Raw genomic sequence first — 20,334 nt, 5'->3', positions numbered from 1 at the left:
GTTTTTTGAGACAGCAGGAATTATACTGGTGGAATTGGACATTAGGAATCCCGGTTGGATTAGATGCTAGATGATGCGCAATCCAAGGATCAGACTCTGATATCACTGTCAAAGACGCAAGTTTATCTCTTTTAACAGATCCTGTCTGCCCCATCAGCATACAAAGCAACCAAGAGGAAACCGATAGTTTGTACTTTTCAGACCTTTTTGAATGTTTGTGTTTGAGGTGAGGGGCACAGATATGGTTCTCATGTCAGTGGAAGGCAATCTGTGCTGCAGACCAAACTGCAATGGCTATAACGGTTATTTGGGTTGCAGTGAACTTGTTCTGATGAGATCTGCTTTGTGGTCGGCTTATCTTTTTCTGTCCACCATTCTACAGCTGAGAAGACCACGGAAAGGAAAGCAGGAACTAATGGGAAAAGTGAATCTAAAACTGACCTCTTATTTGATAGAAAGAAACAACGCCTTTCACAACCACCGGATGTTCCAAATCGCTTTACAGCCAATGAAGCACTTTGAGTATAGTCACTGTTGTAATGTAGGAAACACAGCAGCCAATTTGCACACAGCAAGCTCTTACCAACAGCAGTGTGATAATGGCCAGATAATCTGTTTGTGATGTTAATTGAGGGTTAAATATTGGCCAGGTCACCTGGGATAACTTCCCCCTGCTCTTCTTCGAAATAGTGCAATAGAATCTTTTACGTCCACCTGAGAGAGCAGACAGGAGAGCCTCCTCAGTTTAATGTCTCATCCAAAAGACCACACTTCCGACAGTGCAGCACTCCCTCAGTACTGCACTGGGAGTGTCAGACCAGAATTTTGTGCTCAAGTCTCTCGAGTGGGCTTGATTCTGTTTAATCATATCACCCCCTCCCCAGTCAAACACTAAAATATCCCAAGTTCAGTAGTATGTTGCTGCCTGATTTGGGAACATTTGGACAAGCTGACTGAAAATTGCACTGCTATTTTGGCTGATAGATGACTCGGCTACTTTCCTAAACCGAGAATCGGGACCTCTTCAAAGAGTGAGATCTGCTTACATTCTATTCTTTCAACGAATGTATTTTTTAGAATGTTTAAAAATCCCGGAAGTCTCGTAAACATTATTTCCTTATGTCTTTTAAAATACTTTATGCTGATGCAATACCCACAAATACAAAATAATCCACAATGTGGAAAGAAATAAAGACTGGTTTTGCACTTGCAAGAGCCTAGATATTGAAAGTGCTTGTCAACACAAGCCGCTTTCTTCGGTCAGCAAATTGCTACAGATTTTGCCACAAACATATTTTTCTCCTTCCTGCTTCTCCTCGCAGTACTGATTCATGCTGAGCTCTGGTTCCACAGATGCTGGGACCTTGCTCAACTGGCCAATCTTCATTGCTGAGCCTACATGTCAGTGTCACATGAGACGCACTCTAACCAAACCTGATCCTGTCTTTAGCCAAAGTTTGCAAACACAGAAGTCACTGCATAGCATTTGGGAGTAGGATTACTGGTTGACTTTCCTTTCCTTCGCTCAGGGGCACTTCCCTAACACTCCTCCTTCCTGCTCCCCGAGCAGAGATCAGCTCTCTTCGCACAGTGTGGGAACTTGTGATCTCATATGGCTTTACTGACTAAACCAATAGGGCTACCAATATTAACTCCTTTGTTGCTGCAGTGAGTATTGAGAGCTGTTCACTGACCATTTGGCAAGAATAATCACACAGGATATACCACACAAACAGACAATTCGACCCAACCAATCTATGCCGGTGTTTATACTCCACTTGAGCCTCCTCCCATCCTCCTAATTCTATCAGCATAACCCTCTATTGTCTTCTCCCTCCAAAGCTTATCTAGCTTCCCTTTGACCCTGAAATGAGCTTTCGACCACATATCCGCAGCATAACTAAGACCGCCTATTTCCACCTCCGTAACATCGCCTGTCTCAGCCCTTGCCTCAGCTCATCCGCTGCTGAAGCCCTCATCCATGCCTTTGTTACCTCCAGACTTGACAATTCCAACGCACTCCTGGCTGAATACGAACAATGACAGACAGGTAAAGACCATCTGGTTCCTCGAGCCTGCCCCACACAATTGCAAAACCTTGTGTATCACAACTTATACACTCCACCGCACCCCAAATCATGTGATCTCCTGGGAGAGGCAAAAAAACAGAAACAACCCAAGCCAATTTGGGAGAAAAAATCTGGGAAATCCCTCTCCGACCCATCTAGGCAATCGAAACTAGTCTAGGAGATCACTAGCCATTAAATTCCCTGCAGTACCTACTTTCTGGAAGAGTTCATCGCCACCGCAGCCAGAAACATCCAGCTTTTGTTTGAAGGAGTTCAGTGAATCTGCATCCACCACATGAGAGGGCAGCTGTGAAAAGAACCATCTCCTGACATCTAACCCAGATCTAGCCTTATACAACTTAAATTTGTGCCCCCTGGTCCTGCCTAACCTATTTCATTGAAATAAAAGGTCAGCTGGAACACTGTCTATTCCCTTCATTATCTTATAAACCTCAATCATATTCCCTCTAAGGTAGAGTCCCAACTTTTTTAGCCTATCCTGATAACTAAGATGCTTTAGACTTGGAATTAGTCTAGTGGCCCTCTTCTGACCCTTTCCAGAGCCTCAATATCACCCACCATGTGAGGAGACCAAAACTGGACGCAGTATTCCAAGTGCGGCCTGACTAAAGTCTTGTACAGGACAAAACAGTACGCCTCGTCTTATACTCAATTGTTCTATGGATACAGCCCAACACCCTATTTGTTCTAGCAATCGCTGCACAGCATTGCTCGTGTACCTTTATGCACTAGAATGGACAAATCTCTTTCTATCTCCACCATCTTTAATGCCTTTCCCTGGAGGGTGTATGAATGTTGAGCATTTGCCCTGCCCACATGCATAACACTGCACTTATCTAAGTTATGTATAATTTTCCAGTTTCCCAACACATTAAGATGTGCCTGAATCAGACGAGCCTCTTCTACAGTTCTAGCACTTGCACAGATCTTGGTATCATCCGCAAATTTGCAAATTGTGCCGCCAACCCCTGAATCCAGATCATTAATAAAAATAGTAAAAAGCAACGGTCCCAACACTGATTCCTGTGGGACACTACTGGTGACCGGTCTCCAAACAGATCCGAATCAATCTATAACTACTCTTTGCCTGCATCCTGCCAGCCAGCTCTGTGTCCAGTTCAATACATTTCCACTAATACCAGAGGCTCCGATCTTATGGAGAAGCCTCTTGTGTGGTAGGTTGTCAGAAGCTTTTTAGAAATCTAAGTAGACAATGTCCACTGTGCTTCCCTCATCCACCAACTTTGTAACATCTTCAAAAAATACAATTAGATTTGAGACATGACCTTTTTTATGAAGCCATGTTGGGTGTCCTGACTATGTCCCTCCCTATCCAAGCACATTCTATTCTACATAAACTAGAGGTGATCCAAAACTCTGCTGCCCGTGTCCTAACTCACACCAAGTCCCCTGTGCTCGCTGACCTACATTGGTTTCCGGTTAAGCAATGCCTCAATTTCAAAATTCTCATCCTTATTTTCAAGTCCCTTCATGGCCTCGCCCCTCCCTATCTCTGTAATCTCCTCTAGCCCCACAACCCTCCCCGAGATGTATGCGTTCTGCCCCCCCCCTGAGCATTCTGGATTATAATCGCTCAACTATTGGTGGCTGTGCCTTCTGTTTCCGAGGCCCCAAATTCTGGAACTCCCTGCCTAAACATCTCCGCCTTTCTGTCTCTCTTTCCTCCTTCAAGACGCACCTTAAAACATACCTCTTTGTTCAAGCTTTTGGTCATGCACGCTAACTTCTACTTAGGTGGCTCTGTGTCAAATTTTTATCGCATAATACTCCTGTGAAGGGCCTTGGGATGTTTCACTACGTTAAAGGCGCTATATAAATACAAGTTGTTGTTCTAAATGCATCTATACTATTCACCTCAACTACTCCCTGTGGCAGCAAATTCCACATTCTCACACCTCTCTGGGTAAAGAAGTTTCTCCTGAATTCCCTATTTGATTTCTTGGTGATCTATCTTGTATTGATGCTAATGGGTGGACATCTATAATGATGGGGTTTTTAAAGAATAATATTTCTTGAAATAATTCCTCAATTTTTGTTCAGGACAATTGGAAAAAATATTTGTGAAGAAAAGAATGTAAGGCTCACGGAGTAGGATTGAAATTGAAGTCTGAGCTTTGCAGGCAATAACACTGATGTAATACTGATCCATATAAATCGGGAATCTCCCAGGTTTAATCCCGAGTCAATCCTGAATTATCTGATCTCTGCTTGGGCAGCAACAGGAATGCTACAATTGATCTCAATAGTCTCAAATGTCAGAGGAGAAAAATCGGATGAGGTACCCCACATTTGATTGGTTTCCACTGACCCTTGCTGTTAAGTGCAGAAGCATTTCTAAGGGCAAATCCCCTGGGAGGACAGACGCACCAACGTCAGTGTTCTCGATCAGGCCAACATCGAAGCACTGACCACACTCGACCAGCTCCGTTGGGCGGGTCACGTTGTCCGCATGCCGGACATAAGACTCCCAAAGCAAATGCTCTACTCGGAACGCCTACACGGCAAGCAAGCCCCAGGTGGGCAGAGGAAATGTTTCAAGGACACCCTCAAAGCCTCCTTGATAAAATGCAACATCCCCACCGGCACCTGGGAGTCCTTGGCCAAAGACCGCCCTAAGTGGAGGAAGAGCATCCGGGAGGGTGCTGAGCACCTCGAGTCTCATTGCCAAGAGCATACAGAAAACAAGCGCAGGCAGTGGAAGGAGTGTGTGGCAAACCAGACTCCCCACCCACCCCTTCCTCCAACGACTGTCTGTCCCACCTGTGACAAAGTTTGTAATTCCCGAATTAGACTGTTCAGTCACCTGAGAACTCACTTTTGGAGTGGAAGCAAGTCTTCCTCGATTTCAAGGGAGTGCCTATGATGATGATGATGATAGCAGGAACAACTGTGATTTCCCCCTAACATGGTTGTATAACTTGCTGACACACAGGGAATGGCCACTTGAACCACACCCCCATCGTGAGTCAGTATGTTTGGGACATGGAATGGGGGTATGGGAGAAAGAGAACTGAATTCAGTTTCCTGGGCAGATTATTATTGCAGTTCATTGGGACATGAACAGATTTTGGTACATGGAGAAAGGTGGGAAGCAGGTTCATGGAAAATTTCCAGTCTGGGCTGTACTACTGGGAAGCGAACCTGAGCCCAGACTAGACCCCGCCCCCCCAGGAACATAAGAACATAAAAAATAGGAACAGTAGGCCATACGACCCCTCGAGCCTGCTCCGCCATTCAATAAGATCATGGCTGAACTGATCATGGACTCAGCTCCACTTCCCCGCCCGTTCCCCATAACCCTTTATCCCCTTATCGTTTAAGAAACTCTCTGTTTCTGTCTTAAATTTATTCAATGTCCCAGCTTCTATAGCTCTCTGAGGCAGCGAATTCCACAGATTTACAACCTCAGAGAAAAAATTTCTCCTCACCTCTGTTTTAAATGGGCGGCCCCTTATTCTAAGATCATGCCCTCTAGTTCTAGTCTCCCCCATCAGTGGAAACATCCTCGCTGCATCCACCTTGTCAAGCCCCCTCATAATCTTATATGTTTCGATAAGGTCACCTCTCATTCTTCTGAATTCCAATGAGTAGAGGCCCAATCTCCCCCCCCCCCCCCCCCCCCCCCCAGGAAGGAAGAATCAGTGGGTGAATTTCACATTCTGCCAGCTCTGGAGTGCTGGCGTCTTTGAGAACAGATCATTGCTTGGGTGGAGAACATTGCTGGGAACTCTGGCTTTAAAAAAAACAATTTAGCAAATGGGCAAGAAAGAAATCAAATCCTCCCATTCAATACTAATTCAGTTTTGAACTGTATGTGCAGATGTCGCTAGCATTTACTGATCTTTTTATATGTATATAAATAATTGTGTTTTTTTTTAAATCTAGTTGTGACCAGCTGTCACCATGGTAACATGGCACTTGTTGGAGAATGTGAAGTATTTTGTGGTCCACCGGCCACCATTGATTTTGTTTGTCTTGAGCATCAGCTCTTTGGGCATTGCTTTCTTCAGTCTGGGGGTCTACATCCGGTCACATGAAATCACAAACCCTGATGTGCCTCAGGTGAGCTGACAGAGTGCAACGAGAGTGTGAGAATTTAGATGCTGCACAATACTGGCAAACCAGAGCCCTGTGGTCTGATTTATGTGGCTCGGTGTCAAATGTATCTGTTTTGTCTTATAACACTGCTGTGAAGTGCCTTGGGATATTTTACTACATTAAAGGCGATTATATAAATAAAAGTTGTTGTTGATTTCTTCCCCTCCGCCTCGTATAGTGTTCATGCATACGCAAATGTGAGGGCGAAAGTGTGTAGGCGCGAAATCAGTTTCCCCTTGCATTTGTGCACCTGCATGTAGATATTTCGGGAGCTGGGCACCATAATTATCACCTCAAAAAAATCAGCTAGGATTTATGTTCTTGATTGCAACCCTATAGCTGCCTGTTAGCACGCCTGCATGTGTGGGCATATGATCAACTTTGGTGATGGAAAACTAGTTTGTTGTGGGACAACACTGTTGTCTCAGCTCACACAAAGAATTGCCATGTGAGTGAGGTATCAGAGCGCTACTGGTAGCTGGGAAACTATACGCCAGCTTCAACTCCACACCTTCAGGAAAGGAGGGGAGGAAATAGCTTAAGATGTGTTGTCGGTGAGGAACCCTCCATTTTATGTGAGCAGTCCTAAATGTGTCTGTTTTTATTTAATTGATTTTAGGCCTGGAATACAGTCCTGCAGTTTCTCAGTAAACTGGAATTCTGTTTGACCGAAACTGAAAGCCTGCGGCAGACTAGCACAGAACTTCTCCCTGATGTTGTTGGACGTGGTTCTGTAAGGAGACGGCCAGACCCAGATCCTTCAGCTCATCTCACAACACAGCAACCCTCAGCCACTGTTGCTTATACACCAGGCACACCAGACAGTGTGTCTCTGCTCGTACCAATGGGCTTTGACTTAAAGGAACCATTAAAAAGATATAGTAACATAACTCGTTTCCAAGCTGTGGTAGCTGGAAACCTGCTGGGGCTGGAAGGTAAGCACAAATGAACAGTGGCGATCCCTTCTGAACTAATGACTAAGGACAAGTTTAAATGTGAAAATATCAGCTGGAATGTTGTGCTTCTGCAAAACCCTGACCATCAAGGAGAGCTGTCAGAGCTAGGATAGATGTACACTTTCTCTTATAAGGTGACTCACCTCTTTGGCAGAGTTTGGTAACCTCTCCAAATAGCTTCTGCTTTGGCTCAGTGTCCAATTATATATTTAAAAAAATGATGCCTCTGTGGGAGGACTTTGGGGAGTTTTGCTACGTTAAAGGCACTACGTAAATGCAAGTTGTTTAAGTTCTGGGCTGCTTCCTCTGATGGAACTGCTCTTTTCCCTGCCCTATCTAATTTTAGTATTAGCTATACATTTGACCAGTTTGCATTCGGTTTCTGAATCTAAGTGTAGACTGTGGGCCTTTTATCCAGTCTCCTGCTAAAAAGAAAAATAAGGCTAGATAATGTAACATTGTGATAACTAAAATCACTGACCCGTCCCCTTCACTTACAAGTTGTAAACAATCTTGGAACAATTTTTAAACTTGCCTCTGGGAGATTTTCCAGGAGATTCCCACCAGGTTTCCATGAAATTACGAGCATTATTTTAGACCGTTTGCTAAGTGCCACCTTCTTTCTCTTTCAGGTTCGAAAGCCAAGGAGATGATTAACATCATGCTGACGTCGCCATGGCCACCTGAACATTACCTTTCACAAGTAAACTCCACAAATACCAAGAGTCCCCTTAGCTGCATCACAATGTCTGCAGCTGCACAAGTCCTGCCCCAAGCAAGGTCAGTGAAAATGAGCTGAGGAGGAGGTCCTGCTTGGTTTTTGTTTTTGGGTTGAGTGGAAACATGAGAGAATAGTCGCCAGAAATTTGGGGATTCCTATTCTTTGCTAAGAAACCTTAATCTTATTCTCCTTATTCTTCATTGAACTAATACATATCCTGTCTGTTAAATCTGAGCAGAGCAATTCTAATGACCAATAGTGAGGAGGGGGCTGGGGGGGGGGGGGGGGTGTGTGAAAGAGGCATGGACACAGATCCGTATTAGGAATATCAAGCAGTTGTTTTACTTTAAAATACAACCAACACAATCCATACCTTTTATTGCAAGCCCTGATACCTCAGAGAGGAATGGGTGGATGAGAGAGCAAGATTGAATAAGATAGATTTGGAGGATTAGATGAAGACAGTGAGGTAGTAATAATTGAGAGAAGATGGAGAGTGGTCTGCTGAAGCATGTGTAAATGAGTGTAATAGTAGAGGTAGTTACAGGTACCTTGCAGGTTGTCCCATGAATTGAGTTAGTTACAATAACTGCTCATTTTTTGTTGTTTTGACTGAAGAGATCAGTGAGATAAAAGATTGAACTTCTGTATTCAGTTATATATTCCTGGAATGTCTACATGTGCCTACATTTTCTTACATTTAAGTGCCTTGGGGTGTTTTACTACATAAAAGGCGCTATGTAAATAAAAATTGTTATTATTACATGGGCCAAGCTCCCCCCCCTCTTTAAGGTTTCTATTGGATTATGCAACAGTCCTGTCTGGTAAGTGATTTTTCCGACCTCTTCCCATACCGCTCTATAGCTGGCTGTTAGAAAGTGGTGAGAGCAGGCTTGACTCAGTTGCCATTTACATTCCTTCTTTATGCGGATTAAAGCTATAAACCTACTGAACTATAACTTCTGGCTTTTATCATTGAATCTATTCGATATGCATCAGCAGAATGTGAATTTGACCTCTGTTTTATTTTTCTACTGTCTTTACATTGTAGATGTGTTTAAAGTGGCTTGCATTTCAGTGATAAGTCCAGCCTCTTTAGCATGAACTGTATTCACTGCAACTGTAAACCACATCATAGGGTTCCCAAAATAAATGTAGTTGAACTTGAAGACCTGCAAGTGTTACTAATTCTAGCAGCTTCCAGGAGTTCTCCCCCACCCCCCCCCAACCCACTCAGTTTTATCCTCTCCTGAAGGTGGTCCATTTAGTCTGTGGGTAGCAGCAACTGCCAATCATTTTCTATAACTGGCTGTTTTTTGTGAGTGAACCTGGAGTGAATGTTAGTGGTTGTGGTAGTGGAGTATAAATCACTATCGCCAATTATTCTATCCTGCCTGCCACACCACTTGCCTGGAGTTAAAACTGCAGTACAGTCACTTACATCTGGCATGTTCATGTTAACTTGGTTTACCTGCTGTATGAGGTGGATAGTAAAATGAGTAGTGTTTCTCAAACAATAACCTGACACTTAAAATACACCCAAATCACCAGTGAACAAAGTAAACCGTGCATGCAGTTTCACATTTTATTTAAGTGACACGTTATAAAATGTTAAAAATAGTAAGTTGTACATTACAGAGAATACTGAACTTTACAGTTTATTTTACAATCCTGCTTGTTTCCAGTGAGGAACTCTAATCTGTGCCTGGGCTGTCTTTTTCTGGCAGTGTGGATGCCAAACTTTCTTCACCATTCTTGGCGCATCCCAGTCTGGCATTGTATCGGGATGCTGCTCTATAGCTGCAATGTCAAAACTGCTGAGCGTACCAGTCAGCGTTGCCATAATCTCTTCACTGTTTTCATCCGGGTCCTATTCCTCCCTCATCGTCATTGTCCATGTCGAGTGCATGCAGAAAGCAAGCGCAGGCAGGGGAACGAACGTGCGGCAAACCTGTCCCACCCTCCCTTACCCTGAACGACTGTCTGTCCTACCTGTGGCAGGGACTGTGGCTCTCATATTGGACTGTTCAGCCACCTAAGGACTCATTCTAAGAGTGGAAGCAAGTCTTCCTCGATTCCGAGGAACTGCCTATGATGATGATGATGACCATGACATCAGTGCACATTGTACCTATGTCATCAGCCGATGTCAGTTTCATGCGGAGCGTCGTAGCCACCAAGGTGACACTCATTGGAGGGATTAAAATCAGGCCTGTCAAGTCCTTCAGCCAACTTCTTGGCTTTTTGGGCTGGAAGTGTCCACTGATAAGTGCATCTCTCCCATGCACATTCTGAAACCAGCGCCGAAGTGCCTCCATGACTTCCCCATCCTTCCTCTTTCAGGCTGTGTTGCAAGTTTGATGCCATTCACTGAACAGCTGTTCACGATGTCTCTATAAATTGGCGACACTAGATTTTGGAAGACCGATATCCGTGCTGAGGTTCATTGCTTTCCTCTTTCCAGACATTTTTGCAGCTGCTATCAGCGCTGATTAGCGCAATCTGTAACCTGACACAAATGACGGGACTAAGTAGCCGCAGTGATCGCACCTTAAGACGCAAACTGATTAAACAACTGAGTCTGCCCAAAATAGCCGGAGCGCTTAATACGTTGTAAGCATTTCGTTGTAATTGACAACTATGGGAATGGCAAATGGCTAGCGTTAATTGGCCAGTATAGATGGTTGCGAGCAATAACCACGGGCGTATAAATGGTAGGGGACTGTATGTAACAATCATGAACAACTTTTCCTCACCAATAAAACAAGGTCATTCTTTAATGGCAATATTGGACTCCAAGTGATGTACTTATTGAGAGTTTTAAATAATGTCAGCTGTCTTTTTAGCAGCCTACTTTGCTTCATGTCAAATGGTCTCTGGTGTAGTAAAACCCAAAACGTGTTCATGCCTTGATGTTCATTGTTGTTGATATTTACATTATTTTCATCATTTGTTTCTGTCAGATACTTTCCTTCCTGTAAATTGGAGAATCTCACCGATGCATCATTGTATCAAACCACATTTGCAGAGAGTTCAGAGAAGACAGCTTCACAAGGTCGCTCTTCTGCTCAGTGCTACAAGGCACAGTACAAGTCTGAACCCAAGTTTATCATTGTGCTGTCAAAGGTGAGACTCGGAAACACATAAAAACACTTTTCTCTACCTCAGTTGTCACCAATTTGTCTAAATCTATTATAATAAAGAAACTACCTCTTTTAATATTTAATCAACTATTCGTAAATCATAATTTATTTCCAAAATGCACTGCGTGTCAAATTTCTGATCCGTGTCATGCTAAACGAGCAAAGTACAAACTGGGTGCTTGCTCACAGAGAGGGAGGAACAGGAAATTGAGATTGTAAGTCTTCTGTGGCCCTTTCTCCATATTTCCTAACATGTGTAAGAAGAGAGGTACTGGCAAAGACCCATGAACCAGGTCAGAAAACGGTGCATGACACAGGAGGAAACTAAAGGAGGAAAGTAAATTACATGTGTAAGTTTGGAAAAAAAATCTTTAAAAAAAAAAATATATATATCTGTTTTAAATTATCCTTTAAATGATTAATGTAATTTAACCTATGTACACTACATTCATGTATACTACCTCTCTATTTGCAAACATTCATTCAATATTGCCTACAGAAACGCAGCTGTCATTTCTCTGTGTCATCGGGAAAGTTGGGTAGAAACATAGGGCCCAAGTTTCCACATGATTTGCGCCTGATTTTTAGGAGCAACTGGTGGAGAACGGACTATCTTAGAAATCGCAATTCTCCACATTTTTCTTTCTGCAGTTCTAGTCAGGCAGAACAGTTCTACTTTGGAACTGAATTTTTTCTTCAAAAGGGGGCGTGTCCAGCCACTGACTCCTGATTTCAAAGTTTCCACAGTGAAAACGTACTCCAAACTAAGTTAGAATGGAGCAAGTGAAGATTTTTGTAGAACTGAAAAAACCTGTTCTACACATTAAAAAATCAGGCGCAGGTTACAAATTAGGCGTCCAGAACGAGGTAGGAGGGGGGGGGGAAGGGAACTCATTAAATTCTACAATAAATCCTTATTTATACTTCTACAAGTATTATACAAATAAATCCAACCTGAATAAACATTTATAAGCAAAGAAAAGATTAAATAAACCATCTTCCTACCTGTGTGAAAGTGCTTCAGGCACGGAGAATGCTGCAGTCAGCCTGAGGCGCCCGTTCTTTCCCGCGGGGGGGGGGGGGGGGTAGGAGGCGCCCGTTCTTCCCGTGGGGGGAAGGAGACAGTGAGAAGACTGCAAGAAGCCTCAGTGCTGATGTGCTGATGGCATTGTGCTTTTATTAAAAAAAATGTTCAAAAATTAAACAGCTACAAACAACTACAAAAATGGACGAGTGCCAATGTTTTTTTCACACTCGGCATCCGCGAACGCTCCAACGCGCACGCGCAGCGTTGCCGGCAGGAAAAAAACTAATTTAAATAGTACCCGCCCCCTCCCACTTACAAAATCGGCGCGAGTGTAGGCTCCGCCCCCCTGGGCGCCGCGCCAGGCAGACAAGGAGCTGCAGGGTGCTCCAGAATCGCGATTTTTTTTTTTTAGGCGCCGTTTTAGGTGCGAAAAACGGGCGCCCAGCTCTGAGGGGCGCCCATTTTTTATCGTGTCGAAACTTGGGCCCATAGACATAGAAACATAGAAAATAGGTGCAGGAGTGGGCCATTCGGCCCTTTGAGCCTGCACCGCCATTCAATGAGTTCATGGCTGAACATGCAACTTCAGTACCCTATTCCTGCTTTCTCGCCATACCCCTTGATCCCCCTAGTAGTAAGGACTACATCTAACTCCTTTTTGAATATATTTAGTGAATTGGCCTCAACAACTTTCTGTGGTAGAGAATTCCAGAGGTTCACCACTCTCTGGGTGAAGAAGTTTCTCCTCATCTCGGTCCTAAATGGCTTACCCCTTATCCTTAGACGTGACCCCTGGTTCTGGACTTCTCCAACATTGGGAACATTCTTCCTGCATCTAACCTGTCTAAAACCGTCAGAATTTTAAACGTTTCTATGAGATCCCCTCTCATTCGTCTGAACTCGTGAATACAAGCCCAGTTGATCCAGTCTTTCTTGATATGTCAGTCCCGCCATCCCAGGAATCAGTCTGGTGAACCTTCGCTGCACTCCCTCAACAGCAAGAATGTCCTTCCTCAGGTTAGGAGACCAAAACTGTACACAATACTCCAGGTGTGGCCTCACCAAGGCCCTGTACAACTGTAGTAACACCTCCCTGCCCCTGTACTCAAATCCCCTCACCTATGAAGGCCAACATGCCATTTGCTTTCTTAACCGCCTGCTGTACCTGCATGCCAACCTTCAATGACTGATGTACCATGACACCTAGGTCTCTTTGCACCTCCCCTTTTCCTAATCTGTCACCATTCAGATAATAGTCTGTCTCTCTGTTTTTACCACCAAAGTGGATAACCTTACATTTATCCACATTATACTTCATCTGCCATGCATTTGCCCACTCACCTAACCTATACAAGTCACTCTGCAGCCTCATAGCATCCTCCTTGCAGCTCACACTGCCACCCAACTTAGTGTCATCCGCAAATTTGGAGATACTACATTTAATCCCCTCGTCTAAATCACTAATGTACAATGTAAACAGCTGGGGCCCCAGCACAGAACCTTGCGGTACCCCACTAGTCACTGCCTGCCATTCTGCAAAGTACCCATTTATTCCTACTCTTTGCTTCCTGTCTGCCAACCAGTTCTCAATCCACGTCAGCACACTACCCCCAATCCCATGTGCTTTAACTTTGCACATTAATCTCTTGTGTGGGACCTTGTCGAAAGCCTTCTGAAAGTCCAAATACACCACATCAACTGGTTCTCCCTTGTCCACTCTACTGGAAACCTCTTCAAAAAATTCCAGAAGATTTGTCAAGCATGATTTCCCTTTCACAAATCCATGCTGACTTGGATCTATCATGTCACCTCTTTCCAAATGCGCTGCTATGACATCCTTAATAATTGATTCCATCATTTTACCCACTACCGATGTTAGTCTATAATTCCCTGTTTTCTCTCTCCCTCCTTTTTTAAAAAGTGGGGTTACATTGCTTACCCTCCACTCCATAGGAACTGATCCAGAGTCTATGGAATGTTGGAAAATGACTGGCAATGCATCCGCTATTTCCAAGGACACCTCCTTAAGTACTCTGGGATGCAGACCATCAAGTCCTGGGGATTTATCGGCCTTCAATCCCATCAATTTCTCCAACACAATTTCCCTCAGAATAAGGATTTCCCTCAGTTCCTCCTTCTTACTAGATTCTCTGACCTCTTTTATATCCGGAAGGTTGTTTGTATCCTCCTTAGTGAATACTGAACCAAAGTACTTGTTCAATTGGTCTGCCATTTCTTTGTTCCCCGTTATGACTTCCCCTGATTCTGATTGCAGGGGACCTACATTTGTCTTTACTAACCTTTTTCTCTTTACATATCTATAGAAGCTTTTGCAGTCCGTCTTAATGTTCCCTGCAAGCTTCCTCTCGTACTCTATTTTCCCTGCCCTAATCAAACCCTTTGTCCTCCTCTGCTGAGTTCTAAATTTCTCCCAGTCCCTGGGTTCGCTGCTATTTCTGGCCAATTTGTATGCCACTTCCTTGGCTTTAATACTATCAGTGATTTCCCTTGATAGCCACGGTTGAGCCACCTTCCCTTTTTTATTTTTACGCCAGACAGGGATGTACAATTGTTGTAGTTCATCCATGCGGTCTCTCAATGTCTGCCATTGCCCATCCACTGTCAACCCCTTAAGTATTATTCGCCAATCTATCCTAACTAATTCACGCTTCATACCTTCAAAGTTACCCTTCTTTAAGTTCTTGACCATGGTCTCTGAATTAACTATTTTATTCTCCATCCTAATGTAGAATTCCACTATATTATGGTCACTCTTCCCCAAGGGGCCTCGCACAACGAGATTGCTAATTAATGCGCTCTCATTACACAACACCCAGTCTAAGATGGCCTTCCCCCTTAGTTGGTTCCTCAACATATTGGTCTAGAAAACCATCCCTTATGCACTCCAGGAAATCCTCCTCCATCGTATTGCTTCCAGTTTGGTTAGCCCAATCTATGTGCATATTAAAGTCACCCATGATAACTGCTGCACCTTTATTGCATGCACCCCTAATTTCCTGTTTGATGCCCTCCCCAAAATCACTACTACTGTTTGGAGGTCTGTACACAACTCCCACTTACGTTTTTTGCCCTTTGGTGTTCTGCAGCTCTACCCATATAGATTCCATATCATCCAAGCTAATGTCCTTTCTAACTATTGCATTAATCTCCTCTTTAACCAGCAATGCTACCCCACCTCCTTTTCCTTTTATTCTATCCTTCCTGAATGTCGAATACCCTTTGATGTTGAGTTCCCCGCCCTAATCATCCTGGAGCCACGTCTCTGTAATTCCAATCACATCATATCTGTTAACATCTATTTGCACAGTTAATTCATCCACCTTATTACGGATACTCCTTGCATTAAGACACAAAGCCTTCAGGCTTGTTTTTTTTAACACCCTTTGTCCTTTTAGAATTATGATGTAGTGTGGCCCTTTTTGTTTCTTGCCTTTGTTTACTCGGCCTTCCACTATTGCTTTTTACCTTTCTACCATCTGTTTCTGACTCCATATTACTTCGCCCTGTCTCGCTGCATAGGTTCCCATCCCCCTGCCATATTAGTTTAAACACTCCAGAACTGCATTAGCAAATGTTACCCCCAGGACATCAGTTTCAGTCCTGCCCAAGTGCAAATCGTCCCTTTTGTACAGGTCCCACTTCCCCCAGAACTGGTTCCAATGTCCCAGGAATTTGAATCCCTCCCTCTTGCACCACTGCTCAAGCCATGTATTTATTCTAACTTTTCTAACTGTCTCAAATAAATGTAGAGGCTTGGCTTGATGAAAGTTCAAGGTGCACCTGGCCTTAACCTCGGCCGTTGATTTTCCCCAAAGTTCACAAGGTAGTCCTGTAATCTGCAAGCCTTCAGTGGTATAAGAGCACATCTGGGGTGTCCTCCCTCCCTGAGAAGGACAGAAAATCTGGCTGAAACATCTTTAAGTGCCCCAGTGGCCCCTTTACATCAGTGTTTTCAGGCCCCAGGCTGCCTCACTCCAATGGCTCTGAAAAGGCCTCACAAGGCCACCCCAGGCAATTTGGTGTTGGCACTGAGTCCCAGCCTAGCTTCCGGCTGTTCCAAAGTCATGGTGTAATTTCACCGGAACAGCTGCAGATCTTTGGGCCGGTGTCTACTGGTGGGAGAGATCCTACTTTTGAATTTAATAGCATCTGCGCAAGAAATTTGGTAGGCCATAAATCAAACATGTTTCCGGTATATTTGAATTATTTCAGATTAAGAGGTCTTTAGAACGTGACATTTTTTTTGATTATTGGAACTTTTTTTTGCCATTCAGACACTGGCTGTGCTCCAGCACCTTGCCCAATTAATCATTCTTCATGTAAGAATCTACATGGTGAGTGTTGCAAGGTTATTAAACTATATAGATCATCACAGCCAAACATGATCCTGTCTTCACCGGATGCCCTTGCCTACATCCACTTGCGCACTTTCCGTAGGAGTTCACAGCTTGACCTGTGGCTGATTCTTCCCCTCCCTCCCCAGCCCAGGGGCATTGAGCGAATTGTATCCCCCCCCCCAATAGTGTTACCCGAGGTTAGGAGTTTAATCTACAGCCTTCCAGTCTGTATGGTTTAGAGCTAAACTGGGTGATGCTTTTATTTAACAGGTAGTGTGAACTGATTAATTCATAGAATCATAGGATGGTTACAGCACAGTAGGAGGACATTCGGCCCATTGAGCCCGTGCCAGCTCTCTGCAAGAGCACTTCAGCTCGACCCACTTCCCTGCCCTTTCCTCATAGCCCTGCAATTTTTTTTCCTTCAGGTACTTATCCAGTTCCCTTTTGAAAGTCACGATTGAATCTGCCTCGCCACTCTTTCAGGCAGTGCACACCAGATCATAACCACTCTCTGCGTAAAAAAGTTTTTCCTTATATCTTTTGCCAATCACCTTAAATCTGCATCCTCTGGTCCTCGACCCTTTTGCCAATGGGAACAGTTTCTCTCTATCTACTCTGTTTAGACCCCTCATGATTTTGAAACCTTATATTGCCATTTATATTTCAATTGTTTTTTTCCCTTGCAGGAAGACCGTATTCTTTGCAGTCAGCATTTACTGAAGGCCAGTTACATTCTGCTTCTGCTGGCTCTCATTATCTTCTCTTTATCTGTAGCATGTGGGCTGCGAAAGAGACTGAGGCACAAGGCAATGAACCTACACAAGGTAACCAGGCTCATTCGAGAAAAGTTAACTCTTTGGTCAATAAACTAGATGTTAATAGTTTACAGCTTCTTACTCATGGAAGATATTCATTTTCAGTGCTGTGGATGTAGTTGGGGAGGAACTGAGCCTTTTTTTGTATAGAATGGGGATTGTGGCACTTCAGGTGAGTGGTTCATTAGGAAAAATTAACTTAAAAAAGCACCCCAATGACTCTGGGGAAATTGCAGTGCCTTTACGGTACTGAGCAATGTAGACCAGTAAGGTTCCATGTTCAAACTGGGTCAATTGGGGGAGATGTGGGCAGCAACTAAGATCTCGGAGACAGCAATATGGAGTGGAGCAGCCCATGCTGGGGCCTTCAGCCAATTTTAGTGTTTGGGTGTCCTAAATGTTGTTTCTTATGTGTCTTGTTAATACTCTCCAATATCGATATGCTTGGAGTAATTAAGAAGGTTTCTCCAGTAAATGTGCACATTTTTATTAGAAACGAAAGTCATTGGGCCTGATTTTAATTCCCCCTGCCTGGTGGGGCCATTATGTTGGACATGTGATTCTCCTTGACCAAAAAGCGATTGAATCTAGTTTTGGCACACTAATTCAGCCTCTTCCTTCAAAAGAATGGACATTCCTGATGGAGAGTAAGAACAGGATCAGGCTTGAATCTGATGCCCCTATGGTCAAATAGCTTCCAGACAGTTGTAGAAAAAGCTATTCCAAATGATATTTAACTACTTTCCAAACATATCGGTTGATTTATGATGAGTAAGTTGCTCCTTGAAACACAGGAATATTAGCAATTTACTGATTGTAATACAGTTGTTTAGCGTTTTATCAGTTTTCTGATTAAGATTTTATTGATTTGGGCTGACACTCCCAGTGCAGTACTGAGGGAGTGTTGCACTGACAGATATGCCGTCTTTCAGATGAGACGTTAAACTGAGGCTCCATCTGCTCTCTCGGGTGGATGTAAAAGATCCTATTGCACTTTTTCAAAGAGCAGGGGAGTTATCCCTGGGTGTCCCGGACAATATTTAACCCTCAATTAACATCACTAAAGCAGATTATCTGGCCATTATCACATTGCTGTTTGTGGGAGTTTGCTGTGTGCAAATTGGCTGGCGCGTTTCCTAGATTACAACAGTGACTAAACTTCAAAAGTGTTTAGTTGGCTGTAAAGCTCTTTGGGATATCCTGAGGTTGTGGAAGGCACTATATAAATGCAAGTCTTTCTCCTTTTCCCAGTCGATACTGAGTTAGCTAATCTCAGCTGCGCTGGGAGTAAGGGTGCTACAATTGGCCTCTGTATCCTTTGCTAGGAAGAAAAATGAATCATCCATGGTTCCTGCGTCTGATTGCAATCCTGTGATCCCTGCTGAGCATGTGCCACAGATACAAGAGATGCAACTGCCCCCATCTCTTGTATCCTTCCCCCTGCCCTCCACCAAATCAATAAAATACCTAATCAAATCTCACTGCATGGGCTCTCATGAAGAATGGTCACACAGGCGAGGTACCAGAGGGCAACTAAACCGGTGGAACTGCACTCCAGCATGAGTTAGTGTCTTTCGGAAAGGTAAGAGGCAGAAAATTGGCATGATGTTCATGAGTATTTACTGTGTTTCTTTGTTTCTGTTCTAGGTCCATCTTCTAGCGATGTGATATTAGACCAAACTCATTTTGTTGTGAGGAGAAATTTATGGAACATATTAGGATATGGGAAAATCTCCAGCTTCTTAGTATCTCTTGCGAGTTTCCCAAAGGGAAATTAACATGATAATGAGCAAATGATCACATTACATTTGTGCTCTTCTCCTAAAAACAATTATTTTTGGAATCAATAGAATTTGCCTTTAACAAATAATTTTTGGTTGTTGTGATTGTACTCTAACAGTAACTGGAACATTTGAATTGTATACAATACACCCCCTCTCCCCATAAAATGTCTTAAAATTTAACAAAGGTTTTGGTAAAACTTGAATGTAATAACTTATTTATTGTACGCTTTGAAAACTCCGAGGTTCTACTGTTTTCTTTTTGCCATTTTATGAAAAAGTTTACTGTAATTGCAGTGATTGTCTAAGTTTGTTACTTTGTTAACTTGTTCTGTGTGTTTGAATGTAGGTAAAGTATTGTCATAAAAGAACACTACTGTCCAATATCCCGATGGTGTGTGTTTTGAATACTGTGAAAAATTTCAGATGTTTTTTATCTTCAATTTGTGCATGTCATGTGCGTGAAGCTCGTGTCTCGATGTGGTATCTCTTGTAAATTTCCTAGTCGCCTGCCAAATCTTCATGGACATCAGCCTAGGACAAGGCAACTATGAGGGAATTAAAAAGAGGACACATGTCCTGATGGGAGGGTAAATGTACTCAAATTAAATATCTGTGACAGATGTTTAGTATTAATGCTGAGAAAAATCTATAAAATGTGCAACTATCCTTCAGTCTGTTAAATAGCTGTTTCATAGACATACCTGATTTCTTTTTATAGACACACTCTATAATGAAAAAAAGAAGCCTTTTGTTCCTCTTGCCTAATTTGATGTCATCACACTTTAGGATATTGGGACATGTGCCCAACCAGTTCCAAGACCTATTGGTTATTTGGAGTTGGGCTTGTAAGTGCGTTTTAAGTGTAGTGCAACATTGGCCCATATTTATCCCTCCCTCAACATTACAAAAAATATATATTATTTGGACATTATCAAATTGATGTTTGTGGGAGCTTGATGTGTGCAAATTGGCTGCCGCATTTCCTACATTGCCGCATTAACTATACTTCAAAATACTTCAGTGGCAGCAAAACGCCTTGGGACATCCTCGGGTCATGAAAGGCACTATATAACTAAGTCTTTTTAGGGAAGCTTGCGATTCCTTGGGCTTTTCATCACTCATTGGACTTTTAAAAAAAGCCTGTATTAGCAAGCAGTTAAGCTGTGCCTCACGTCCAGTCTCAGACTCTTAACTCCTTATGCATGATACCTTAAAGACAATAGAATGTAGTGCAGAGCAGTATAATTTTTTTTTTAAACAGTAACTCAGTACACATTGCATTTGAGGAGTTGTGCTTAACTTGTTTTCTATGACCGAC

At 43.2% G+C, this 20,334-nt stretch overlaps 1 protein-coding gene across 2 annotated transcripts; it reads left to right on the top strand.

The window, feature by feature from the left end:
* The first annotated feature begins 5,976 nt into the window (after positions 1-5,976).
* LOC139268314 (transmembrane protein 248-like) lies at positions 5,977-19,433 on the top strand. Of its 2 annotated transcripts, none has more exons than XM_070886384.1 (6): positions 5,977-6,173; positions 6,829-7,144; positions 7,798-7,945; positions 10,850-11,012; positions 17,192-17,241; positions 18,880-19,433. In XM_070886384.1, exons 1-5 carry the CDS (start codon positions 6,015-6,017, stop codon positions 17,213-17,215), a joined length of 810 nt encoding a protein of 269 aa, XP_070742485.1. In that variant the 5' UTR covers positions 5,977-6,014; the 3' UTR covers positions 17,216-17,241; positions 18,880-19,433. The 2 variants fall into 2 exon arrangements, with proteins under 2 accessions (XP_070742485.1, XP_070742484.1); XM_070886383.1 differs by having other exon boundaries at positions 5,978-6,173; positions 17,104-17,241.
* The last annotated feature ends 901 nt before the right edge of the window (positions 19,434-20,334 follow it).

This window comes from Pristiophorus japonicus, chromosome 8, assembly GCF_044704955.1.
Source record: "Pristiophorus japonicus isolate sPriJap1 chromosome 8, sPriJap1.hap1, whole genome shotgun sequence".
NCBI lineage: Eukaryota > Metazoa > Chordata > Chondrichthyes > Pristiophoridae > Pristiophorus > Pristiophorus japonicus.
The sequence above is the reverse complement of the archived record's forward strand: the minus strand, read 5'-3'. Positions and strand labels throughout refer to the sequence as shown.

Bases quoted from the DNA above. Each gene is read 5' to 3' on its own strand.
- LOC139268314 (XM_070886383.1), top strand. From the start codon at position 6,015: ATGGTAACATGGCACTTGTTGGAGAATGTGAAGTATTTTGTGGTCCAC. The intron at 7,145-7,797 runs GTAAGCACAAAT...TTTCTCTTTCAG, and splicing joins AAACCTGCTGGGGCTGGAAG to GTTCGAAAGCCAAGGAGATG. The intron at 7,946-10,849 runs GTCAGTGAAAAT...TGTTTCTGTCAG, and splicing joins CAAGTCCTGCCCCAAGCAAG to ATACTTTCCTTCCTGTAAAT.